Below are 15187 nucleotides of genomic sequence, written 5' to 3' on the forward strand. Positions count from 1 at the left end.
TGAGCGACGGAAGGGCGCGGGGCCCACTCGGCGGAGCGCGGGGTGGGCGGGGCCGCAGCCGCCGGGACCCCGCCCGGTCAACTGCCGAGGGACGGGCGGGACCTGGCCGGCGATCACGTGATCCGCGCAGGGCCTCCCAAGATGGCGGTGTGCATCGCGGTGATCGCCAAGGAGGTGCGTGCCGCGGTTGGCGGAGAGCGGCCCCCGCCCCGGCCCGCGCCCCCTCCGGCCTGACTTGTCCCCCCGGCGCCCGCCGAGCCGCGGCCGGGCCGCCCGGAGTTGTGCGGTCCTCCTCCCGCAGCCTCTCCCCGCTTCCCGCTTTCCGATCCAGCCGCCGCTCCCCAGTCTGTTAGAGACAAAGCGGGTTCTGTTGCGCCTGTGTCGAAAAGCTGTCCCCGGCTCCCGGCGGCGCGGCGTGGCGTGGCGTCCCCCTCCCTTGCCACCCGCCCCTCCTCTTCCACCGAGCCTGTCCGCCGACCGACGAGGCCCTGCGCGCTCACCTTGGCGGCGGCCCTTGCAGCCCGCTGGCCGCGCGTTTCCTCCGGAAAGCTCTGTCTGAAGGCTTAGGAGCTCAGGGCGACTTAGGTGCTCCTGCTTCCTGGCCCTTCTTCTTGAGACTGGCTTCGGAGGTGGCAGGGACGTGGCCTCTCCAGGCTCTTGGCCAGCTTCCCTCTGAGCACACGCCACAGCTTAGCAGTGCTTAATAGGTGCTCCTACTTAGGGTGGCCTTACATCATTCATCAAAGTACATATAATCTTTCTGTAAACTCATGCTGAAGTCCAGTGTTTCTTGTTGAGCCATTATGTGTCAGGGACTATTTTCTGATCTATTGATCAGTTACCAGACAGGTATCAGTCGGTGTGAGCATATTTATTGTTCACCAGATGTCTACATTACCTTATGCTGGGCAAGTGTGAATTGTGGTCTGTGGGAGCCCAGGAAAGGTGCTTGTCTCTGAGGTCAGGCCGGCAGCAGTGCCGAGCTGAGGAGGCTGAGCCAAGTCTCCAAGGGCTTAGTGACAGGGCTCCTGTCCTTGCATGGTGTGGTAAAAACAGCTGGCATTCATGGTGCCATACTGGGAAGGCTCCACAGAGTGGAAGGTGGCCAGGGCACAGTGAACCACAGGTGAGTGACCCACCCAGGTGACAGGGCCAGTTGTCAGGGGGCACTCAAGCCCCTTTTTATGGGTCCTTTCTGCCCACCCTTATGCTGTCCCTCTGCATAAACTGCTTGGATTAGGTCAGGCCCCTGAAGACATACCCACAACAGTGTGGAGAATTAAGCTGTGGATTTTAGAGTGAGAGCACATCTCCTAGGGGGGTTGGCAGGCCACAAGGCCACTCTCAGGGTGCTCTTTGGCACTAGTCAGAGCTGGCACAGGCTGGGCGGGTGCCTACCCTTTCAGTTGCCACTGTCGTTTCTTGCAGAATTACCCCCTGTACATCCGCAGCACCCCCATGGAGAGTGAACTGAAGTTCCACTACATGGTGCACACCTCCCTGGATGTGGTAGATGAGAAGATCTCCACCATGGGGAAGGCCCTGGTGGACCAGAGGGAGCTCTACCTGGGCCTGCTGTACCCAACGGAGGACTACAAGGTGTATCTTTTAGGATGCTGTCATCTCAGGGTGTGCTTTGGGAAACACTTGAGAAAAAAAAGTGAGAGTTTCAGTTATCCAAGGAGATTGAGGGGCCTGAAGCTAACGAAGTCTTCCTTTGAATCTCCTTTTAATTGAAGATGCATTTGGGAAATGCTGGACTTGCACTTCTGGAAGACGGGGAAGACTGGGGGGCGGGTTTCCTTGCCCTGTACCAGCAGGTGTGTCTTCTGTGCTCTGCAGGGGCTGCCACCTTAGAGCAACAGTGATTTCATTGTTAGGTCCTGCCTCACGCACCACTGGATGCTCTTGACCTTAGGATAAGGCTGAGACCTCGGAGTTCAGAGAGAGCCCCTCAGGCGGTAATGCAGCTTGTGTACACCAGCATTGGCCTGGAAGCCGCGTGTTACACTATGATGTGACCTCTGGGGCAGAGGTGGGGGATTCACCTTATCTATTTGCAGTTGGCTTCCTGGGCCCAGTATTGCTTTATAAAGAGGGTTAGGCATCCCCAGTGTCCAGAAGGACTTGGGTCTGTGAATTGGTGGGGTTACGTGCCTCCAACAGTCACCTTGGCATTCCAGGTGTGCAGTTTCCCACCTGCACTGTGCTGCAGGACCATCCTGGCCTGGGCACTTCCTGTGACTCAGGGTGTCTGGCTCCTCCAAGCAAGGATACCCAGAGGTCCCTTAGCTCATAGGCGCTTTTTAAAAGTGTTTATTTATTTATTTTTGTGGTGCTGGGGATCGAACCCAGGGCCTTGTGCATGTGAGGCAAGCACTCCACCAACTGAGCTGTAGCTCCAGCCTGCTCTTGGTGTGGGGCTGGGCCAGTTGCTGTCATGCATCCCGTGTTAGAGCATGTTCCCTGACTCACTGTGCAGATACGGCTACGTGACCAACTCCAAGGTGAAGTTTGTCATGGTGGTGGATTCCTCCAACACAGCCCTTCGAGACAACGAAATCCGCAGTGTAGGTGCAGGGCTCTGAGGCCACGCCTGGGGGGTCGTCTTGTATTCTCTTTCTCACTGAGTTGAAATCCTGGGAAGCCACAGGTCTGGCAGTGCCATGTGTATGTTGGGTCTTGTTTCAGATGTTCCGGAAGCTGCATAACTCCTACACAGATGTGATGTGCAACCCCTTCTACAACCCTGGGGACCGCATCCAGTCCAGGTGGGCCGTGCTTTCCAGTCTCCTCTCTGTACAAGGCCTGCCTTGCTGAAAAGGCCAGCCTTGGAAGGTCAGGAGCCCTGTGCCCCCGAGGTCCACTTAAAGCAGCAAAACCCTGATCTCTGAACCAGCTCTGACAGATCTCCAGGTACAGAGCAGATGGAAGGAGGGGGCAGAACTTGCCCATTTGGTTTCCCAAGTGAGCCCCCAATTACCTGAGGCCCTCGGGGGAGTTAAGCAAAGGCCCAAGCTTATAGACACCTGTTCAGGGAGAAGATCTGCTGTGTCTTCACCTGAACTGCTTTTCACGTTGACCTGGGATGGTCAGGAACCTGGATCACGGGTTTTGCGGGTTGCTCTCACATGGACAGACCTGGGGCAGGGTGGTGCAGTGGTGTAGAGCACCTTCCTGGCATGCACGAGGCCCAGGTTCAACCCCCAGTGCCACAGACAAGTAGAGCAACAAGTGAAAATACTCAAGGCTTGAATGAACTTCAGGAAGGCACTCCATCAAGGAGCGCAGGGTTCGTGAGCTCACACTCCAGACCTGCTTCCCAGAATCCCTTGTTCCAGAAAGTTCCCAAGAGGCCCTTCTCTCAGCCTCGACCCTGTGTGTCAGGTCCTCCTAGGTCCCAGGTGAGAGCAGGCAGTGTTCCTGGGCTCCACAGGGCAGGGCCAGCACTGTTGTCGTCACTGCTGCCTGCCCACCTGGCTCCCTCCCTGACCCGTCTGCGACCTTTGGACCTCCATGCTGTGAGGACCGACCGCCAGGGAGGGCTGTGGGCAGCTGTGGTCTCATTCCTGGTGTAGTGAGACTGGCCTCACTGAGTTCACTTGCCTGACCCTGAGCAGCCCTGAGCATCTGGGGTTGGGGTGGTAGTCTGGTGACCAGCAGAGGGACAGAGGCTTGGAGACCGGCTGCCTCTGAATGGGCCCATTTCCTGCATAGGGCCTTCGACAACATGGTGACGTCTATGATGATCCAAGTGTGCTGAGCAGGACTCTGCCCTGAGGAGACGCCTGTGCGGAGCTGTTTAGAGACTTCCGTTTCTGTCATTTCTGTCCTGAGTGTTGAGACGTGCCCGGGGGCTGGGTGGGCTTGTGCGGGTGCCTCCCCACTAAAGGCCTTTTGAGGTGAGATGCGCTTGGTTCTTCTCTCTCAGCAGAGGGCTCTTGCTGAGGCCCCCTGTAGCACCAAGGGAGGCTGTGGCCACAGCAGGAGGTGCAGGGAAGGGGCAGGGGACAGGATGTCAGCCTCCGCCTCTCACCTCTTGCTGGAGCCTCCTGTAGGCTGGACGGCCCAGAACCAGCCTCAAGGGTGGAGGCGTGGGTAACTGCCCACACCTTCAGGAGCAGGCAGGGCTCTGGGTGTGGGACTTCTCTCCCCTCCTGGACACCCACCTGGACTCTGCTGTGGGCACAATTCCCGACTTGCCCCTGCTTCCCGACCACAGAGCCTTCCCTCCTGCTCCTGCCAAGGTGGTCAGCAGAGGCGTCCAGGCTGCTGCTCCAGCCCCTGGCTTCCCTGAGACCTCTGCAGCCAGAGGCCACATAGCAACCCTAGCTGTGACCAGGAGAGTGGCAGCACCTTCTCATCAGGTGGCTGGGGGCTGTCTTTCCTTTTGTCATTCAGTGGCTTGTCTGAGAGGTGAGGTTTTTTTTTTTTTTTTTGGTACTGGGGGTTGAAGCCAGGGGCACTTTACCGTAGAGCCACATCCCAGCCCTTTAAAAAAGTTCTTATTTGGAGACAAGGTCTCACTAAGTTGTTGAGGGTCTCACTCAGTTGCCCAGACTGGCTTTGAACTTGGGGTGCTGCTGCCTCAGCCTCCTGAGTTGCTGGGGTTCTTAGTGTGCCCTTTTCCCTGGCTGTTCTTTCTTTTTATTTTGGGGTACTGGAGATTTAAATGCCTTTAAAGCCAGTGGCTTCCTGAGTCGTGGTGCCCCTCTGAGCCCTGCCCTCCTGTGCATTTTGTCAGGACTCCCAGGGCCCAGGAGGTGTGTTGACGGCCCCTTGTCTTTGTTACTGACTCCCCTTCAGCAAGCATGGTGCTGATTTTTAAAAAAATACACGGGAAGAAAGCCCTAGGCCCTGGTCACCTGGGGGAACAGGAAGACCTGGAGCAGGCCTGGAGGTGCAGTGAGCAATGGCTAACTCTGATGTCCTGGCCCCAGGCTCTCCCGGGGCCTTTGGTCTTCAACGAGAGGCTTGTGTTTGGAGAGGGAGGACAGGACGGACGGCAGCCCATGGTAGCACCCTGGTTGGCCTTCAGTGTTGGCTGTGGTCGGGACAAAACAAAGTGCATGTGCCCGACGCCCATTCTCCTCTCCTTCCCAGCAGAACCCCAGCTTTACTGGAGACTGTTGGCCAGATAGACAGCAGTCCCCCACTCTGGCACAGCAGGACAGGTCGTCCAGGCCTCCAAGTGCATGCTATTGCAAGAGAACCGCAGGTTGACAGCTGACAACTGCAGGTTGCTTGAACTCAGGTTCAATCTGAGCCACGTCCCCAGCCCTATCCGGTATTTTATTTAGAGACAGGGTCTCACTGAGTTGCTTGGTGCCTCGTCGTGGCTGAGGCTGGCTTTGAACTCACAATCTCCCCGCCTCAGCCTCCTGAGCTGCTGGGATTCCAGGCGTGTGGCACCACACCTGACAGGAGAGACCATTTATAAGGGGGTTCAGCTGGCTATGGAGTATCCTTCACCATGTCCTATCTGGAACATTGGTGTGATGGCTGGAGCTCAGATAATCCTTCTAAGGGCATGAGGACAAGATTCATGCTCTGAGGATGGGGATCAGTGCTCACTGAGCCTGGACCTGGCTGGCATGTGGCCCTGGACTGTTTACCTTCAGCTTTTTTCATGTAAGAAAACAGACTCCTCTTGTTCAAGCTGCTGTGTGGGTGTTCTGTCAGGGTGGCCAGGCCACTCCGGAGTGTGCTTCATGCCAGGGGTTTTCCCACGCGTTGTTAGGTGGCCTCCCCATGTTAAGCTCTGGAAGACCAGAGTCAGGAGTAATCATGTGTGGACGGGAGCTGCAGCAGGGTCCACTCCCTCTGCCCGAGTGCAACCTGTCGCCCGGCTCCCCTCCAGGTGGCTCTCCAGGGCTGCTCCCTCAGCCTCCCTGTTAGTGGCCACCGTGTGTGGCCAGAGCCATGGCACCTCCACACAGCGGCAGTGCTGGAGGCCACGCTGAGGAGGGCCGTCATCTCAGCCCCCGCCCCCCCAGCCTGCGCAGGTCCCCGACCCCTGGGAAAGGAGGGCTTCCTGGTCCCCAGAGGAGTGTGCTGCCTCACGGGCCAGAAGACTGCTGGGCATCAGATGGAAGGCAGCCCCTGGGCCCTGGGGGGGGGAGGGAGGGTGGGAGGATGGGCGGGCCGGAGGAGCCCCACCCCACCACCTCGTGAGCCTCAGCCCAGGAGTGAGCCTGCTGCAGCCCCTCCCCCAGTGGCCCAGCAGGCTCCTCTCTTGGCAGGACCTTGACCCTCAGCCTCTTGGGCCCCACCTGGGTGGGCCTGCAGCCCTGAGTCCTCCCTGGAGCCAGATGCACCTCCCCTCCAGGGCGGGCCACTTGCAGACTGCACTGCCCATCCCCAGGCCAGCTGGACATCTGACTCACCAGACACAGGGGCCTAAGGAGTCAGAGCTGCGCTAACTCGTCCCCCAGGTGGCCTTGAAGCGGCTCCTGCTCTGGCGATTCTTGGCCCCTTGACTGGGCGCGTCACTCCTGCTCTCCCCCTGCCTGTCCTGTCTGGTGTTTCTGGGTTCAGTGTCATGTGTCACTGAACCTAGGGTCGAAGGTCCCGGGTAGTCCAGGAGAACCTCAGCTGGAGGCTTTTTTCCCCTGTACCAGGGATTGAACCCAGGGCGCTTTCCCACTTAGCCACATCCCCAGCCACCCGCCCCCCTGCTTTTTAAAATATTTTATTTAGAGACAGGGTCTAAGTTGCTTAGAGCCTCACTAAGTTGCTGAGGCTGGCTTTGAACTCTGATCCTTCTGCCTCGGCCTCTAGAACCCTGGATCACAGGCCTGCGCTGTGATCCCAGCTTTATTTTTGTTTTGAGAGGTGATCTGAGTTACCCCGGCTGTCTCACATGCCCCATCCTCCTGCCTCAGCCTCTTAAATAGCGGGTTACAGGTGTGCACGTCATGCTTCACAGAAAGAAAGTCTCTGAAAGTGTGTTGAAAGGTTTCTGGATGACTCAGGTGTGACGGCCACACCTGTGATCCCAGCTAGGACTCTGTCTCAAAAAATAAACAGGACTGGGGATTGACCAGTGGTAAAGTGCCCAAGGCTTAATCCTGTTCAAAAGAGAGGCTTTCCAGGGGCTGGAATGGAGCTGGGGCTCAGTGGTAGAGCGCTTTCCCGGCACGTGTGAGGCCCTGGGTCCGATCCTCAGCACCACATGAAAATGAAATAAAAACAAAAGTGAAGGCAGTGTGTCCATAAACGACTAAAAGCTACCGAAAAAAGAGAAAGGACTTTGCAAATGAGTTCACACTGACGGATTTTGGAGGTTGGGACGTGGCCCTGTTTGGGGCACCACTCCCCTTGCTGGAAAGGCCAGCGCTGACCCAAGATTACGAGGGGACAATGGGCACAGGTCCCCGGCAGCGAGAGCCTCTCCTGCTGGATGGAAAGCTCCGCCGGGGACGGAGGCAGACCCACAGCCTGGCCCTGCTCCCTGTGGGCTCTGGGCACAGAGGACCCAAGTGGCAGCTTTCTCAGGACACGGTGCCCGGGGGGTCTCCACTTCTGCTTCCCGACCTGACCAGGGGGACCTAGGCCAGGTGCCTCCAGGGGTGGGGGGGCCAGTGTGCCCTGGCCCTCAGCCACGTCCCACGGCGCCCTCTGGAGTCGGCCCGGAGGAGCACGCCCAGTGAACTTGGAGGCAGGAGACCGGTCGTCAGTGCTTTTAAAATACTCAGATTTAATATAATTTATGCTTTATTCTAAGACACACAGGTTTCTCTTTTTCTTTAAAACTATCTGTTGAAGAACCAAGTCATCCCATCCCAGCCCCAGGGATGCCTGCCCCTCCTCCTGCTCCCCACCCACATCTCCAGAGCTCCAGGCTGCCACCCCCTGGCTGACTGTGTAATTTGTGGCAGTGGCCGTGGGGTCCAGACCACCCTGGTGGACGGTCCAGCCACACAGACCTGGCCATCTGGAACAGGTATCCCCCAGGGAAACTTGGCTATCTCCCTGACTGCACCCCTCTCAAAACGCCGTGCCTTCAGTACGGCGAGAAGCGCGGAGAGGCTCTTCCATGGGCCCTGTGGGAACAGGGAGGCCCACGGTGAGGACACCGGGCAGGGGGATGAGGGCCTCTTGAGAAGGTCCCAGGGAAGGAGGAGCCTGATCTGGCGGCTGCCATGTGTCCAGATGCCCATCTGCCAGGGCAGCCCTGCCATGGACCATGGCCTCACACCAGGGTGCTGCTGAGCCTGGTGGGACCCAGGGGGCAGCTCTCCAGTCCGGCAGGGCCCTCGGGCCCTTATGCAGGCCCCTGGCTCAGCACCCTGGGCAGCCGAGTCCCATCGCCCGATCTCCAGGCCAACACCCACACAGCCCACTCACCAGTGCTGCCCACGAGGTCTGAACCGGGACCGGCACTGGAGGTCACTGCACAGGAAGGCGGCCGCCCTGGAGGCCGAGGGCCCCCGCAGGCCCCCACGGTCTGTGGAGCTGATCCCTGGGAAGTTGGTCCTCTTGGGCAGCACCTGGCACCAGAGGCCACATGAGTTCCGGCCCTGTCCCTGCCTCCTCCTGGCCAGGCCAGGGTGGCCTGGCAGCAGCCTCAGGCTGGGCCCAGGGCTTGAGGCTCCGAGCTTCTCCGGATGCCCATGTAGGCCTACAGCTCCCCTTGCACCTGGCTGCATCCATGGTCACGTGACGTGCCTGGTGCTCGCCCTTGCAGAGGGAGGAGAGTGTCTCCTTCAGGCCACACCCAGAACAGGTCCAGCTTTGGGAATGAGGGCCTGAGGCTCCTGCCATGCCCTGCCCTGGCCTGGCCTTGCCCTGCCAACCTGCGCAAGGCACACAAAGAGGGCTTGGCTGGGACAACTGTGTGTCCTTGGGTAGGTGGCCAGCCTCTCTGTGCCCGTTGGCTCCATTCCAAGGATTCACGGTAAGAAGTGCTCGGCACTGCAGTGCACTGGGTGGCCTAGAGCTGTGCAGGACGCCAGAGACAGGTACCTTGATGACCCGGCCCCGGAAGACGCTCTCGTCCAGCTCCATGGCAGCCTGGGCTGAGCTCTTGGTGGCGAACTCTATGTAGGCATAGCTGAGGGCAGCATGGGCACAGTGAGGACCCAGTCTTGCTGCCCACCCAGCCTTGCTGTCCCCCCCGGCCCTGCCCGAGGCCCTGCACCGACCCCTTGGGGTGTCCCGAGAACTTGTCGCACAGGATGGTGACACGGTGGACCTGGCCGCAGTGGTGGAAGTGGGCCTCCAGCTCCCTGGCCGTGCCCCCATAGTCCACCTGCTGTGGCAGGGCAGCGCTGTGGGGCTGGGCTTGCACAGATCCCGCCCCTCGGGGGTCTCCTTGGCTGAGGGCTTGGGAGGACCCCCAAGACTGGGCCCCTGGCCGGGGGTCATCGAGGCCCTGGTCTCCGGAGGACAGGCTGAGAGGGGTTCCCCCCGCCCGCCTCGGTGCACTCAGGCCTGGGGCCTTGGCTCAGGCCAGGGGCACAAGGCTTCTTAAAGGTGGTAAACCTCACCCGAAGATCCCACTCGGTGGCACTGGGGAGTCGTCACGTGGGACAGCAGGCCCATGTTGCCCCCAGGGGACAGACGGGCCCACCCCATCCTTCCTGGAGGCCAGATATGCCCCCTCCCTCCATCCCTCCATCTGGTGAGTCCCAGCCACAGAGGATACTAGTGTGACCACCTGCCTACCCTGGGGTCTGCGCCTTCGGGAGGGATGAGCCCTTGCTGCCCTCCCCCCACTCACGTTGCCCACGTAGATGGATCTGTGGTCAGCCTCCACCTTCTCCTTGGGGGTCCCAGGGAAGGGGCAGCCTGTGGAGACAAGGCCTCAGGACCAGAAGGCCCCCCACAGTGGGCACCTCCCATCGGGGGTCCATTCCCCACCCCTCAGGGAAGGTCGCCATGCTCCGCGGGGGTCTTGGGGCTCCTACCTGTGGTCCCAGGGCTGCTTAGCAGCCGCCCAGTCCCTGTGCCGTCCTCTGCCCTGGTCCTGCCCTGGATGCTGGGTGGCTCCGGCCGCTGCTTCACCTGCTCCAGGGCCCATAGCTTCAGCTTGATGGCCTCCAGCTCCTGCAGCCCCTGCCCGCAGTCAACCTGGGAGGGGGACAGCCTGTGGGCCCTTCCAGAGGGAGGGCAGCTGTGGCCGGCCAGCCCTGGCAGAGGGTCACAGCCCCTTCGGGGCAAACCCTTCTCTGGACAGGATACAACCTCCTGGACGGAAGCTCCTGGGCCCACGGACTCCACCCGAGGCCTCCCCAGCTGGAGGCGCTCGCCTCACTGCCACCTCGCCCAGGCGGGTGGGCCCAGCCCTCGGCCACCCCGCAGGGTGCTACCTGGTCCGGCCCTGGGCTCTCGGCCCGGCTCCCCGGCTCCAGCAAGGACAACAAGAAGCTGGCGTCTCTGTCGTCCTCCTCGGCCTCTCCCCGCCGCTCCCCCTGCCCACCCCCACCCCCTGACTCCAGAGGGGTCTTCTCAGGCCTGCTGCAGGCCCCCCAGCCCTGGGCCTCGGGGTCCGAGGAGGCCGCCTGGAGCCAGGCCTCAGTAGGCGGCGGGAAGAGAGCATGGCTCAGGAAGGGCCACATGGGCAGGTCGGAGGGCTGGCCGGACTCCTGCTGCGCACGGCCACACCCACCCCTGCCCGGGCCTGGCTTTAAGCCTGCCCCAGGACAGCTGCTCCCACTTGCCGCTGAAGAAGGCCTCCCTGGGCGCCGCCTCCGGCCTGAGAGGTCAGGGCACAGGCCCGCCTACCGTCCTCCTCACCTGGCAGCGCCCGGGGCCTGCTGGAGAGCAGCACCTGAGCCCAATCTGCACCCAGCCTGGCCTGGGGGGCTTCTGCAGCTGCCACCCACCACCCTCACAGGCGTGCCTCCAGCAGCAGCCGGAGGTGGCCCTGGCATGAGCAGGTCACCAGCACACACTGCAGGAAGGGCAGCTTCTGGGGACAGTGGCTTGAGGGACTTGAGGGCCGTTCAAGCAGAGCAAGGCCTGGAGGTGGGCTGAGCCAGGGTGGGGTCCCGGGCCCAGAGGACAGGCAGTGACCTCTGCTGGAGACTGCCTACCCCCTGGTTCCAGAGCCCCCCCCACCCCACTTCGGGCCACATTTAGGCTGGAGCCCCTTGAAGTGAGTAGACCCTTGGGCCATATGGGCGGACGGAGTTACCCTCCTTTAGCTCGTACACTCCGGGTGGTCCTGGCCTCCACCAGCGGCTGCCCCCACACCTCACAAAGCCCTGGGCAGCAGCAGGCGTGTGTCCCTGTGTCCACCAGAGTGGCTGCTCTAGAGGCATGCTGTGGCCACAGCTCGCCCTGGCCAGATTCTGGTGGGACTCTGGCTGCTGCTTCCTGAGCTGTGCCCCAGGCACTCGGAGGTGCCCACCTAACCCAGACCCACAGCCCTGCCTCTCTGGGACCCCCCCCCAAGCTGGCCCCTGGGGTCTCTTCCCAGGGCGTTCGGGTCTGGGGAGGAGAGGTCAGGGCTGAGGGTGGAGCTGCACTGGGGACGGGGGCAGGGGGTGGGGATGCAGCCTGGGAAGCCGTCAGCCCAGCCTGCCCCTCCCTCACTGGCCCGGGCCTGTTCTCACCTCCAAAGAGGCTGACCCAAAGCTCCGTCCCAGGCCCCTAAGGGAAGGGTTCTCTGGGAAGCCGCGGGCCCAGGAGAATGAAGATCTGAGGAACCACCTCCTGCTCTCACCTCCAGACACACTAGTGGGCAGGACCCCAGGGCCCTGGTCACTGCTTCCAGGAAGCTTCCCCAGCTGCTCCTCCCCACCCAGTGGACCCTGTGCCCAGGCTGCTCCCTCTGTCCTGCGTCAATTATTCACTGCAGGTAGCCCCTGGCAAGCCAGAGTGCCTTGGAGCGGTGTCCATGTCCATGCTGAGAATAGGCTGGCCACCCAAGGGCTGGACAAGGACACCCCACCATAGGCTGCACGCCTCCCCCGTTGTGTGGCCTAGATGCCCGTCCACTTCCATGCAGAAGGCAGGACACTGCAGGCCGTGTCCACACCAAGACGGCTGGGTGTGGCCCAGCCCTGGTCAGACTCTGCTCGGAGCTCAGTGTCTGCAGCGGGAAGAATGTCAACCCTATGCTACCCTGAGGAGTGGACACTCCAGCCCAGCGGGCTCCCACCAGCTGCCCGGCCTGGGACAGCTCGCCCACGCCAGCCTTTCAATACCCTCAGAATGCACATGTTCAAATCCCGGCTGAGTGTCAACTACTGACCCTTTCTCTAGGCCACCAGAGTGCCACAGCCTGCTGCCAGATTCTTGCCTAAGTCAGGACACAAGGTGGCCCCACCCTGGCTCGAGATGGGTGACCGTCCTGCCACATCCTCCTCTGATGGCCGTCTCACACCCATGCCTCACCAGCAAGCCCGTCTTCCTCCCGGAGGAAGGTGAGGTGTGGTCCAGCCTGTCCCACCCACCACCATGGCCACGCAAGGAATGGGGAGGCCCAGCAGGCACCCAGTCGGCTGTGGGCAGGTGGCAGGGTGGGGCCCTCAAAGTCCTCAGGTCACCTCTGGGCCTGCAGTGTCTAGGCCTTCCTGAGGTATGGACCTCGAGGCTCCCCGCCGACTTCCAGAGCTGCCCACAGTGCCCTCTTGCTGCACCTCGCCAGCCTCCTCTGTGTCACAGTCCCCCGACGTCCACCCTCTGTCCTCGTGAAGGTGCCGCCTTCCCTGCCTGCACAGATAGCCCCCACTCTGTGCCTGGTGAGTGGGCATGTGACCTGGGACCCAGGAGAGGAATAGCCGCCAGACAGACCCAGGACAGGTGGGGGAGCTGGGGCAGGCAGCAGGACCCAGGGACCGAGGACGCAGAGCGGGCGCGGCTTTTAGAGGAAACCCACACTCCCCGCCCAGCAGCACCCGAGTCTGCGCCCCAGCAGCTGTGGCCACGCCCTGGCCGTGCCTGGTGCAGGGGTGAGGGGCTGCTGGGCTGGGCCGGAGGGGGGCAGGTGTGGTGCCTGCCTCTTGGCAGCTAGAGAGCGGTTGCATTTGGTCCATGGTGGGTTCCCTCACCCAGGTCTGGGGGCTCTGCCGGAGCCGGCTGGATGGAAGGCCGCGGGATGGAGCGTTCTGGAAGCATCGGCACTGCTGCAGCTGCCGAAGCCCTGTCTGTGGGGTGTCCAGCGCAGGCCCAACCTTCCCTTCCCCCTCAGCACAACAGACCACCGTCCAGCCCTTGTTTCAGACAAGCCCCGGTGGTGGAGCCTGGGATGCAGGGCAGTGGAAGTGGACCCAGGGCTGGGAGGTGCTAGCAGGGGACCTGCGTCTGGCCCGAGGTCCCAGAGAATACCACCTGGTACCCAGTTCCACCACCTGGTACCCAGTACCACCACGCCAAGTCAGCAGGCAGCCCAGGGGAATGAGCCTGGGCCGGCTGGGACCCAGCAGAGCAGGTGGGAGCGGCCCAGGGCTCGGGTCAGGCCAGCCCCGGCTCGCCCTCTGCTCCTGGGCACCCTCCTCTGAGCACTGGCCCTGAAGAGAGGAGGGGAAAGGGCGCCCAGCCCAGCGGTGAGGCCTTGTGGGGGAACGTGCTTACCCTGACGGCAGGCGCCCAGCCCAGCGAGACTGTGCGCCAACTCCTAACACGTGCCTGTGCCCTGCCACACTCTGCAAGCAGGCCTGGGTAGGTCAGGGTGACCACCGAACCTCAGCCCAGGCTGCCCAACCCCCCGCAGAAGTCGCTCACCTGACCCTGCAGTGAGGAGATGGCAGGCGGGGCACTGGGGGGCTGTGCTCTCAGGCAGCATCCCTCGGGGCAGCCTGAGGGCCCAGGACAGGAGGCTCCACAGAGTCCCTGGGCTCTGGGACACTGAGGAAGTGAGGACACTGCTCTGGATGCAGTGGAGGGCCCTCTGCCTGGGGGGACTACAGGACACAGGACAGGTATGGGGTGTGCGAGGCCATGGGCACCAGGACCAGAGTGGGTGAAGGGGGCCAGGGTGGGGTAGAGGATGGGCAGATGGACAGGGAGGGGCAGAAGAGGGTGGGTGGAGAGAGGAGGGTATGTGGATAGATGAACAGATGGGTGGTGGACAGGTGGGTGGATGGATAGATGGACATAGGGGCAAAAGGTTGGATGGACAGAGGAGGGTGGACAGATGGATGTGTAGATGGATGGACAGGTGGGCAGTGGTGGGTGGACAGGCAGGTGACCGGGGGACCAGAGAGACAAGATGAGGAGTGCGTCAGTGGCCGCATCTGGGCTGGGCAGTGGGCAGAGCAGGGACAGATGAGGCCAGAAACACAGCTGTGGTGTCAGCCTGAGGGCCCATTTGGAAAAACTCACACCAGGGAAATCTGGGGCCCAACCTAGTCCCTGTCCACTGTGGCTTGGGTGGACCCCCGTGCCCTCCAGCCCCAGCTGTCCCTGAGCTCAGGGACAGTGCTGATGGACGTGCGGACTAATGGGGGGCCCACTCCTTGCCCTGCACAGCCCTGGCAGGCAGTGGGGCTGGGGTGTGGTCCAGCCTGTCCCACCCACCACCATGGCCACGCAAGGAATGGGGAGGCCCACGGGACGCAGCCAGGGTCCTGGGCAGGGCAAGGAGACGAGGGCGGGAGAGGCGAGGGAAGCACACCAAGGGTCTCTTTCCAGAAGGGCAGGGGCAGCCCCTGACCGCCCGTCTGCCTGTCCCTGGACGGGCCTCGGGCTGGGATCTCTGGCGCCACCTGTCTGCTGTGATGGTCTCCCGTGCGAGCTTTGGCCCTGGCACAGGAGGTGAAGCTGCCATCCTGGTTGGGCGCACGGTGTTCATTGCCACCCATGAGGCAAGGGACACATAAGTGCCCTGTCCCCTTGGCCACCGCTCTGTGCTTGGTTCTGCTGTGGGGTCTTTGGCTGGGTGGATCCTGAACACAGTGGCCCCAGGGGCCCTACCTTCCTCACTGCTCCCCGACTTCAGGGGGCCTGGGGAGCCCCTCAGCACAGCACCGCCACCTGCGCTTGGTCTTGGTTTCTGGGTCCCTGGTCAGGCTCCTTACACACGCAGGACTTGCTCTGGGCAAGTGGCATTTAACAGTTGGCCTGAGGGGCAGCTCTTCCCAGCTGGCCCCTGGAGGCTGGTCTGGCTGGGTACAGCAGCTGGCCCCGCCTCTCTGTCCTGCTGGTCCCCAGGGAGCAGGAGGGGCTTACAGACAGAGCCAGGTAAAACCGCAGGTGAGCGCTCATCCACACCCACCTGGGTCTGCTGCCCCTGCCC

The 15187-nt window shown here is 61.9% G+C and overlaps 2 protein-coding genes across 5 annotated transcripts; one reads left to right on the plus strand and one right to left on the minus strand.

Moving 5' to 3' along the window:
* The first annotated feature begins 17 nt into the window (after positions 1 to 17).
* Trappc2l (trafficking protein particle complex subunit 2L) lies at positions 18 to 3906 on the plus strand. 3 transcript variants are annotated; one of them, XM_046434347.2, is made up of 5 exons: positions 19 to 174; positions 1429 to 1601; positions 2483 to 2570; positions 2692 to 2771; positions 3718 to 3906. In XM_046434347.2, the coding sequence occupies exons 1-5, from the start codon at positions 142 to 144 to the stop codon at positions 3761 to 3763; spliced, it is 420 nt and encodes a 139-aa protein (XP_046290303.1). In that variant the 5' UTR covers positions 19 to 141; the 3' UTR covers positions 3764 to 3906. The 3 variants fall into 3 exon arrangements, with proteins under 3 accessions (XP_046290305.1, XP_046290304.1, XP_046290303.1); XM_046434349.2 differs by lacking the exons at positions 2483 to 2570; positions 2692 to 2771; positions 3718 to 3906 and adding an exon at positions 1881 to 2475 and having other exon boundaries at positions 18 to 174; positions 1429 to 1599; XM_046434348.2 differs by lacking the exons at positions 2483 to 2570; positions 2692 to 2771; positions 3718 to 3906 and adding an exon at positions 1919 to 2474 and having other exon boundaries at positions 18 to 174; positions 1429 to 1599.
* A 3814-nt stretch (positions 3907 to 7720) lies between these two features.
* On the minus strand, positions 7721 to 10775 carry Pabpn1l (PABPN1 like, cytoplasmic). Of its 2 annotated transcripts, XM_058575815.1 has the most exons (7): positions 10314 to 10775; positions 9912 to 10050; positions 9725 to 9792; positions 9147 to 9253; positions 8968 to 9055; positions 8350 to 8492; positions 7721 to 8045 (listed from the first exon to the last, which is right to left on the minus strand). In XM_058575815.1, the coding sequence occupies exons 1-7, from the start codon at positions 10560 to 10562 to the stop codon at positions 8006 to 8008; spliced, it is 834 nt and encodes a 277-aa protein (XP_058431798.1). In that variant the 5' UTR covers positions 10563 to 10775; the 3' UTR covers positions 7721 to 8005. The 2 variants fall into 2 exon arrangements, with proteins under 2 accessions (XP_058431798.1, XP_058431797.1); XM_058575814.1 differs by lacking the exons at positions 7721 to 8045; positions 8350 to 8492; positions 8968 to 9055 and having other exon boundaries at positions 9243 to 9792; positions 9912 to 10074.
* Positions 10776 to 15187: the final 4412 nt, after the last annotated feature.

This window comes from Marmota monax, unplaced genomic scaffold, assembly GCF_021218885.2.
Source record: "Marmota monax isolate L192 unplaced genomic scaffold, Marmota_monax_Labrador192_F-V1.1 WCK01_AAM20220418_F8-fsc00024, whole genome shotgun sequence".
Lineage (NCBI taxonomy): Eukaryota > Metazoa > Chordata > Mammalia > Rodentia > Sciuridae > Marmota > Marmota monax.